The sequence below is a fragment of the Triticum aestivum genome, chromosome 2D (genome assembly GCF_018294505.1).
Source record: "Triticum aestivum cultivar Chinese Spring chromosome 2D, IWGSC CS RefSeq v2.1, whole genome shotgun sequence".
In the NCBI taxonomy this organism is placed as follows: domain Eukaryota; kingdom Viridiplantae; phylum Streptophyta; class Magnoliopsida; order Poales; family Poaceae; genus Triticum; species Triticum aestivum.
This window is the reverse complement of record NC_057799.1, coordinates 16,314,390-16,324,650: the sequence shown is the minus strand read 5'-3', so window position 1 is coordinate 16,324,650 and position 10,261 is coordinate 16,314,390. Positions and strand designations below refer to the sequence as shown.

At 39.8% G+C, this 10,261-nt stretch overlaps 1 protein-coding gene across 1 annotated transcript; it reads left to right on the top strand.

The window, feature by feature from the left end:
* The first annotated feature begins 6,412 nt into the window (after window positions 1–6,412).
* Window positions 6,413–8,464, top strand: LOC123055517 (protein NRT1/ PTR FAMILY 2.11-like). The gene is made up of 2 exons (XM_044479513.1): window positions 6,413–6,458; window positions 6,816–8,464. The coding sequence occupies exons 1-2, from the start codon at window positions 6,443–6,445 to the stop codon at window positions 8,462–8,464; spliced, it is 1,665 nt and encodes a 554-aa protein (XP_044335448.1). The 5' UTR covers window positions 6,413–6,442.
* Window positions 8,465–10,261: the final 1,797 nt, after the last annotated feature.

The window sequence follows — 10,261 nt, the reverse complement described above, 5'->3', positions numbered from 1 at the left end:
CTTATACATCCTTTTGACCCAAACATTGATGCTATGGAGAAACAAAAACATTTGAATCCATGTAAAATTACTTTTGAAGTATTGCATATACGGCATTTTTATTGTCTGATGTCCGTGCAATGGTTAATATGTTGGTGTGGTATGCTTTATCACTAGGCATTGACATACTAATATGCAACTTCGTAGTGAAGTCGGACGAAAAACATGGTGTATATAGCAATTCTTTTACTTTAATATCATTTTTCTGCTATCTAAATTGCTTCAAGAAATAACATGACACTCTAGCATGTGAACAACACATATATTCTCATGCTTATGTCCAGCGTGATTAGATTTATTTATAAGTAGCTACATATGCTCTATTTCTGATTCAAATTTTATATCAATTTTTTAATCAACAACAGGTTCATATAGTATCGAAAATTCTCATGCAGGAAAGCAATTTGGATGGCAATCTCGAGTCATGGATGGCAAGAACAAAGAAGAAAAAGAGATAAAGAGCGGTATGTATGAATGACCAATGAAGAAAAACAGAAAAAACTGAAAAGGTGATGTGAGGCCTATCAACTAAGCAAAAGAACTCAAGATTTGACCCGGTTGCAAAAAAATACACACAAAAAAAATGCAAACATGAAGCCAACACAGAAGATAAAATGGTGTGCATGGGAAAGGCGGAAAGACAAAAATATGCAACTAGAACAAAAGAACCAAGAATTGAGGCGCAACACACTAAGCAAACATTGAACTGCGATGGAGAAATCCTACATATATCGCGACATCACAGGAAGTTATATATCTATGCGACAAGGACTTCACAGTGAGCAAACACACAACATGCTTGGACACTAGGCGAAGTATACGTCATTTTTACTGTGTGATATCAGTAACTCAACATAAGTGTTGTGTGTATGATTTTTTTATCATCAATACAATGGTTAATTTACTGGTGAGATATGTGTTATCACTATATATTGACGGTCTAATCTACAATTTCACATTGAAGTCATACAGTCATACAAAAAACATCATGTGTGCTCTTACTTCAAAAATCCTTTGAATTAGTAGCTGAACTCTTAAAAAATGTGCTTCAAAGTCGAGAAAAAATGCACTCGGCGGAAGTCCTTCGTGCACCACCCTCTCTTCAACCATTGCCCATCCACCCCGTAGAAAACACGGGCATGTTTCCTAGTTTCAAAAATGTTAATCTAGCATTTTAAAAATGTTAAATGTGTATATAAAAATGCTTTGCATGTATACGAAAAATGTATACCAAAAAAATACAATCTCTATTAAAAAAGATGATCATTTATTTCGAAAATTTATTCAAGCATTTGGAAAAATATTAATCATCTATTTTTAAAAAACTAACTATGTAAAAAAATTGTTCCTGATGTTTACCAAACATATAGAAAATGTATTTAGAAATGAACATAAAACTATAAATTTTTGAAAATGTCGATCATGAATCAAAACTATGTTAATTATATATTTTAAAATGTGAACCATGTAGAAACAATGTTCATGATATACAACAAAATTGTACAATGTTTATGAAAAAGTAGAAATAGTTGAAAAATATTAATCATCTATTTAAAAAATGTGTGCCATGTACAAAAAAATGTTTCTGATTGTATGTAAAAACTGCAGCTTGTGTATTAAAAAATCCAACATAACTACGTAAAACAAATTGAAAAATTGATCGTCTGAAAAACAATGTTCCTAATGTACACAATTTTTTATGATGTATAAGTAAAATGTATAAATGCTTATGAAAAATGCATACATGTGTTCAGGAAAAAAGAAAAAAGTGGTGAAAATCGAAGAAATGAAATAAAAGACAAAAGAACAATGTCAAAAATGAAGAACAACGAAAAACCTAAAGAAAACCATGAAAACTCGTATGAAAATGAAGAACAAACAAGAAAACAAAAAATAAAGAAAAATGAAGGAAACTGATGGAACTAAGAGAGAAGCAATAAACTGAAACAAATTGAAGAAAATATAAAAGAAATGAAAAACAAAAATGGCGAAAAGAACAAATAAACACCAAAATGAAGCTAATCCACGCGTCCATTAGAAGTAAGTTTGTGCCTCTCATGGAAGGATTTTTTTTTCCGAGAGGCACGACTGTGCTTCCCACGTAAACAAATATTTGCCTCTTGTGGAATAAAATGAAAAGAAAATTGTGTTTTTTACACCATTTTTTCGATTTTATTTTGTCCAAAACCTAAGGAAAATTGGGGGAGAGTCGAAAAAATCATGTAAAAACCGAAAACATGTATAAAAAAATAAAAATAAAAATTGAAGGAGCACGTGACACATGGCGGTTGCTGAGAGTGCACCAAGTGACGTGCTCCCAGCCCACCCAAAGTGACCCTTAGTTGCTCTCATGAGATATACCTCTCCGGCATGAGTACGCCTGGTTTTAATGTGAGATGGAAGCCAGCGCTCACTTACAATACTGTAGCAAGTGGATAACCAGCAAAATCGCATTTTTTTTATTTTCCTTGTCCTTCTATTTTGCTTTTCTATATTTTTCTATTATATTCTTTTTTTTATTTTCCTCAGTTGCTTATCACACATTTTAAAAGTGTTTATCACACATTTTAAATTGTTTCTCACACTTTTTTTGAAAATTTAATCATATATTTCCAGATTTTAAATAAATTTATATAAAAAAATAACAAATATCTATAAAAAATAATACATATTCACAAAACTTTCAAACATATATATTTTTTAAAAATAACCATGTATTTGAAAAATTATAAATGAGTATAGAAATTGTTCCAAATGTTTATATACAATATACAACATGTATGAAAAAAATAGATATCAAAAACATGAATTAAAAAAATGGTAATCATCTATTAAAGTTTTGTAAACACATGTATAAAGACTATTCTTGGTGTATGAATAAAATGTACAAGCTCTATATAAAAAAGTTGACCAAAAGTCCAAAACAATGTTAATTATTTTAAAAATGTATACCAACATGTATAATGTGTATGAAAGATAAAATATGCATCAAAAATATATATTTGAAAAATATTAGACGTGTATTCAGAGAATGCTCAATGTGTAAACAAAAATGTTTCAATTGAATAAAGTGTCTATAAAAATATTAAAAATTTATATATCTATGTTCTAATATATAAAAGAATTGTTCACTATGTATTTGAAAAATGTACGCCATGTATTCAGGAAAGTGTTCAAAACTTGTATTCAAGAAAAAAGGTACATCACGCATTTGAAAAATATTAAGATTCTATCTACAAAATGTTTCAGGTGTACACTAAAAATATACATTGTGTGCTGGAAAAGTGGACATGCGTTGAAAAGCGGCAAAATAAACCAATGAAAGAAAGAAAACAAAAAAAAACAAGAAAAACAATCCTGAACAAAAAAAAGTACCAATCAAAGCTGGTGCAAAAGAAATGTCATTGAGTAACACAAACCGAAGCCACCCAATGTGGCCCAAGTCAAAATAGCTAGCGCTCGCTCTGTTGTTCCTGCTTTTGGATATTTTGTTTGTCTTGACAAGCACAACATTTATTCATTTTTCAAAGTTTCCCCACATTTTTGGAATCATTGAACAATGTTCTTACGCTTTTTATGATTTATTATTATTATTATTTGTAATTTGGAAAAACATGGACATATTTAAATATATATCAACATTATTTAAAATTTAGAATATTATTTGAACTGTTTAAAAGCATGAACTTTTAAAAATCAGGAGAATTTTATATAATTTGAAAAGTATTGGTAATCACACATTTTAAAAAAAAAATAGAAGTTTTTAAAAGTTACGTTTTGTTCTAAAGTTGTAACTATTTTTAATTTTCTGAGAGCAGTTTAAAATAAACGAACCCAAAACAAAAATAAAATAAAATATCAGGGTAAAATACCGGATTGGAACCTTCCCATCAGAAACTTTGCGGTACTCTGGCTAGCTCCCTTTCTCTGATCGGTCGCTACTTACTTCTCTGTGCAATTGCCGGTCGCATTGAGTGCTAATATTTATTTATTTGAACAACCCAGTTGACGGGCCTATGATCCAATTTACTACCCTTTATATGTTTTTTTAGGGGAACTGCCCTTTATAGGTGGGCTGAGTTCTCAACATATATCCAAGCCCAACTTTGTGGCGTGCCTGTAAGAAGAGAGGAAGGTGCCTGTGAGAAGAGAGGAAGGTGACTAAATGTAGACATGTGTTGAAAAAAAGGAAACTAAAAAGAAAAACTAAAGAAAACCGGTGACAACCAAAAGAAAAAACAAAGAAGACAAAAATAAAATAAAATTAATTGAATTATAATGTCTATTGGTTTCAGCTTCATTCCAGTATATGCATCAACATTCACAATTAGTTAAATACACACTTTCCTAAAAAATTCTACTCATACCAATGCCACATGAATATGCAAGCTTAATTTTGTAACTTATCGTACATGTCCAATCTTAAGACACGAGGCAGTTATTTACATCTATATTGTAAATTTAGATATCACTCACACAATACTTCTTTGTCTCATCAACGTCATTGATTATTCTAGAAAAGTTCAATATAAAGCTCTTAGTGAATTATGATATGATGTTTTTTTATTCTTTGTTTTCAAGAACACCATCTTTGAGTCAAGAAGAAAACCTAAATTTAATTTATTTAGCTACTGGCTAAGTTATGTGTACGTGAAAGCACGTGCAACCACTTGTTAATAAATAAACCCTCCGTTCATTTCTCTGCCCCTCGCTCTAGTCTTTACTACTAGCCTCCGACTAGCCTCCTTGCTTGCTACATCTTGTCAATAGTCTTCATTTACACTCAATTTGTTGATCGCTCGGTTATAGATTAAGCCCAATAACGAGTTCTCGGTAGCTTCTATTCTTTGCAATTCCTGATACCATACACATATGACGTGGAACTAGGTGCATGCCACAATGTTGATTAGTGTGCATATGTTGAGATGGCACTACGCTTGTTGACCTCATCTCACGGTGTTTTCCGTAGATTGGTGAGCACTGATTTGCATATACCATGTTGTTTGATATATCTTTTGCTGATCTCGTTTTTTTCCTTTTTAAATTAAATTGCATTTTCCCACATCAAACAAACAGATACATAAAAGCTGTGTCATTGATTCATTATTTTGCGGGTGTGGCTTTTATCATATAAGTACATGCTTTTGTGTAAATAAACAAACATTTACTTCAAACGCTTTACTAACCAACACAAATTAGGCAATCAACATGCTTACTCAGCTAGTCGATACGGACAAACATATTAGAACTGCATGGAAGAAGCACATCTGGAAGAAAAGGGAAAAGCAACGGTGTGCAATCTCCAAATCATTCAAGAAAGCAACGGTGTCTGCCTTTTAAAAGGGCAAGGTGTCTCAATTGCATCACCCGTATATTAAGCGTAGTTTGGCCCAACCTGAGGTGTTCTATGATTACACTATTAATAAGACCTACCACTAAATCAACGAAGGAGACAATTCAGCTAGTGTGGACGAACTTGATGGCTTATTATAACAAAAAAAAAGTATCCTACACGTGATGCTTCTCTTTCTTTCACAGATACATACATGTATCGGGTAACCCGGCGAACCTGTCCTAAAAGTTGAAAACACCGAACCGAGAAATATCAAGGCTTTCGTAGACCTAACATTGATGTTCGCATTGGATTTATTTCAGGTCTTTCGGTGATGTGTGTTCAGTGAAAGGAGACGTTCCCGTTGACTATGAAGGCATATATGGCGATTTCTTCAATCTCCAAATGCTGCGCCGGCTCAATGTCCCGGAGATGCTCATAGGGATAGGTTATGCATGCGTGCGTTCATCGGAGTGAATGTATGTGCATATGTGTGAGCGTCTTCGTCTGTACTAAGAAAAAAAGTTCTCAATTACTCCCTCCGTTCCAAAATAGATGACTCAACTTTGTACTAACTTTGTACTAAAGTTAGTATAAAGTTAAGTCGCCTATTTTGGAACGGAGAGAGTATTTGCCTGGCTTATAGCTTACCAAAATCAGATCGTGAACCGGTCTCCCTCACCTTGGCTCAAACATGATGTCGCTTTCTGCCGTATCTCAGGTTTCCTCAACAGTTAGTGGGTGAAAGACAGAAACTTTGCTACCTACCTCTGTTCGTATCTCTCTCTAGTATCTTGGAAGCAAAGATCCCATGCTCTGGTTAGCTTTAGCCTATTTATACGGCCGGTTTCTTCTCCTCTCCTCCCCGTACTACCGCAGCTGCAGCTAGCACTTAGCTCCTGTGTGTGCCAGCTAGCTGTTTGCTGCACGTACGAGATGGACGCCGCTAAGCCTGATCTGCCGCAGGAGCTGGAGGGGCACGATGACAACGATGGCATCATCATGGAGAAGACGAGCACCGACGAGACGTCGTCGGGCGAGCCAGTCCGCAACTACCGGGGATGGAAGGCCATGCCATATGTCATAGGTGAGCTTTGCCATTCCAGCTATCTGCCTCTGTTTGTTTTCCTTGAAACAGTACGACGTGTTTACTCTGAACACTACTAACTAGGAGTATCAGGGGTACACCTACAATATGATTTCGGTGAGTTTCAAGCAAGTATTGCATGCATATATCATAAAAATTTGTGATGTGTTGTTTGCGTATGCAAATTTAAGGTTGCAGTAGTAAGAATCCATGGTCTTGATTCTCTGTATCCCGCCTCTTCATCATGCAAATGTAAATTTGTACGATGAATTTTGCTGAATTACAACTAGTGACTAATCAAAATGGAGATTGGACAGTGGTTAATGAAACATGTAAAAAAATAATGAATTGTTACAGGGAATGAGACGTTCGAGAAGCTTGGCACGCTCGGGACACTATGGAACTTGCTGGTCTACCTGACGACAGTGTACCACATAAAAAGCGTCAACGCCGCCACCATACTCAACTTCTTCTCCGGCACCAGCAACCTCGCCACCATCCTAGGCGCATTCATCAGCGACACCTACCTTGGCCGCTACACCACCCTGGCCGCTGCCACCATCGCATCATTCATCGGCATGGTCCTGCTCACCCTCACTGCCGCGCTCCACTCCCTCCACCCTCCTGCATGCACTTCCGAAGGACAATGTGAGGGTCCCACCCCCTCCCAGCTTGCTGCGCTCATGGTATCCTTCTTCTTCCTCGTTGTCGGCGCTGGCGGCATCCGCCCTTGCAACCTGGCATTCGGGGCCGACCAGTTCAACCCACGTACCGCCGATGGCCGCCGAGGCATCGCCAGCTTCTTCAACTGGTACTACTTCACCTTCACTATTGCCATGATGCTCTCTGCCACCGTCATCATCTACCTCCAGAGCGACGTCAACTGGGCGCTGGGCCTCGCAGTGCCTGCCGTGCTCATGGGCCTTTCCTGCGTTCTCTTCTTCATGGGCACACGCCTCTATGTCTGCGTTCGCCCCGAGGGCAGCCCGTTCACCAGCTTCGCACAGGTCCTCATCGCCGCCACCCGCAAACGCCGCCTCCGGCGATCTCACAATACTTTCGAGTTTTTTGACCCGCCACACCAGAGCAAGCTCGTCTCCAAGTTGGCCTACACCGACCAGTTCACATGCCTTGACAAGGCCGCCATGCGAACCACCAAGGATGTACTTTGCTCTGATGAGAAGACGTCGGCGAACCCGTGGCGGCTATGCACGGTGCAGCAGGTGGAGGAGGTGAAGTGCCTGGCACGCATCATCCCGGTGTGGTTGTCGGGTATTGTCTACTTCGTGGTGATCACCCAGCTAGGCACCTACGTCGTGTTCCAGGCGGCGCAGACTGACCGCCGGATCATCAAGTCTGCCAGCTTCCAGATCCCGCAGGGCTCCTTCATCGTCTTTCAAATGCTTGCCCTCACGGTCTGGATCCCGGTGTATGACCGAGTGATGGTGCCGACACTTTTTCGCTTCACCAAGCGTGAGGGCGGCATCACTTTGCTCCAGCGGATCGGCATCGGGTTGGTGCTCTCCGTGGTGACGATGCTGGTGTCGGCAGCCGTGGAGCACCGTCGGCGCCGGACGGCTATGATGTCATGCTTTTGGCTAGTACCGCAACAACTGTTGGCCGGACTGTCGGAGGCATTTACCGCCATCGGGCTGATCGAGTTCTACTACCGACAGTTCCCGGAGAACATGCGAAGTGTAGCGGGGGCATTCTTCTTCCTGGGGCTCGGGCTGGCAAGCTTCGCAAGCGGGCTCATGGTGATTGCGGTGCACCGGGCGACGAGCAGACGGGACGGGCGGCCGGACTGGCTGGCGCAGGACCTAGACGAGGGGAGGGTGGACCTATTCTACCTGGTCACGGCTGCCATCGCCGCCGTCAATCTCATCTATTTTGTGGCCTGCTCGTGGTGGTACAGGTTCAAGAAGTCCGACGGTGACGTCAACGCTGGCAATGATGTCGAGCTTGATGAAAGCTCAAAGATTGCCGTGAATCCGGCGCCGGTTTAGTTTAATCTATCACGAAGCATAGATTGGTAGATTAATGGACAGTTATATATGTATTATTGTTGATCCTTGGGAATCAACATACACCCTAGCGTTCTATGGTATATATGTGGGAATGATCAAGCATGCATAGCACATGTGTAGTATGAGTGCGATGAGGAATGCATGGGAGTAGCATATGCACAGCACCTCAAAGCTCACCTTGCATGATTGCTTTGCATCCATCATGGATTGATGCACTACGTACGTACAGTGACGACTGACTACTACTTCCGCCCAGTTGTATTCATCTACCAACAATAAATAGATAGGCCAATCTACTCGTCAAATTCATCTACCAACAATCAAATCAAATAAATTATCGGCAGGGATGGATGCATGGATTACACATATTTTGTATGAACACCAAACAAACCTTGCCGTCCTCCCAAAACTTCTCACAGCGGAGCTTTATTGAAAAAACAAGACCCGGGCAACCGTGGCCCGGATCATGATGCCTTAATTCTTTGGTGATTGTAGCATGTTTAACCTCGTATGATGTTGTTTGTCATGTTTGGCGCGGAGCTGACTAGAGCCCTCACGCCCTTCCCTATCCCTCGTATCACTCTCCTTGTCGATATCGATCGGTTTAAATCAAGGAACGGTGGAGTGCGCAGCCGGCTGCTAGCCAAGCTTGACCAAGCGAGCTGCTAGTGTTTACCACGTTGTTGCGTCTCGGTTGACGTGGATATAGACATGCATGTCCACCTCCATCAACATACAAGTATGAAGTATTAGCCGAGCAATCATCGGCGTAGGGTGTCTTGATGCATGCTTAACGAAAAGGAGGTTTTAGATAACTACTAGTAGCAGTACATGTACCTAGCTAGCCCAAAACCTACATTAATATAATTGACTACTAGATAACGTACATGTACACATCCTACGTCTAGCTGACTTACTCGCAGATACGTACGTTGCATCCACACTCTATCGACGACTAGCTAGCTAGCTTGCCTGATACTGACCTCTTGCGTGTTAATCACTCTTCGCCTTGGCCTCCTACATGCCTAGCGACATGTACAGCTTTATCCATGCATTTGGGCCAGCCATCGAATTTGAGAAACAAACATAAACTATATGTTGGGGCTGGACAGCAACAATGCGCTGCACAAATTCACCGACACGGCAAATATGCACACTACACAGCCCCCTCCATTTGTGATAAACTTTGAGGACAACTTCAACCAACAAGTAAGCAGCGGAATAACACAAACAACATGCACATGTGACACAGGATTTAACGTGGAAAAACCTCCTCAACTTGAGGAGTAAAAAACCACGGCTGTGGACCGACCGGTCCACGCAACTTCACTATGAGAATGATGAGTACAAAGTATTCTCTAGAACCTCTAGAGATATTTACAACACACTCTCCATGTTGCCAACCGGCAACAGCAACAACATCCACAAGAGGCAAGATTTCAGCAAAGCAGAGTTTATACAGCTTCTGTACCCTTCAGTATTTTGCAAACTGCTCTTAAACCGCTGAACCAAACAACATCAAATTTGGCAGACAAGTAGACACATGAGTTCTTGACATCCCCTCCAAATTGCAGCTCAATCGGACATCATTTGCCTACCCAAACTGTTCGTCTCCCAAAACTACTCCGTTATGAAACTGCAGCAGTCAGAGCTGACAAAACCACTCTCAAATCTGATGCTCCACTGAGCCAATCCTCAAACCAGCAAACCAGATCGAAGTACTCAAAGTAAGGAACGAGCTCACAAAGTTTGGGGTCGATCCAAGCACGTTTGAGC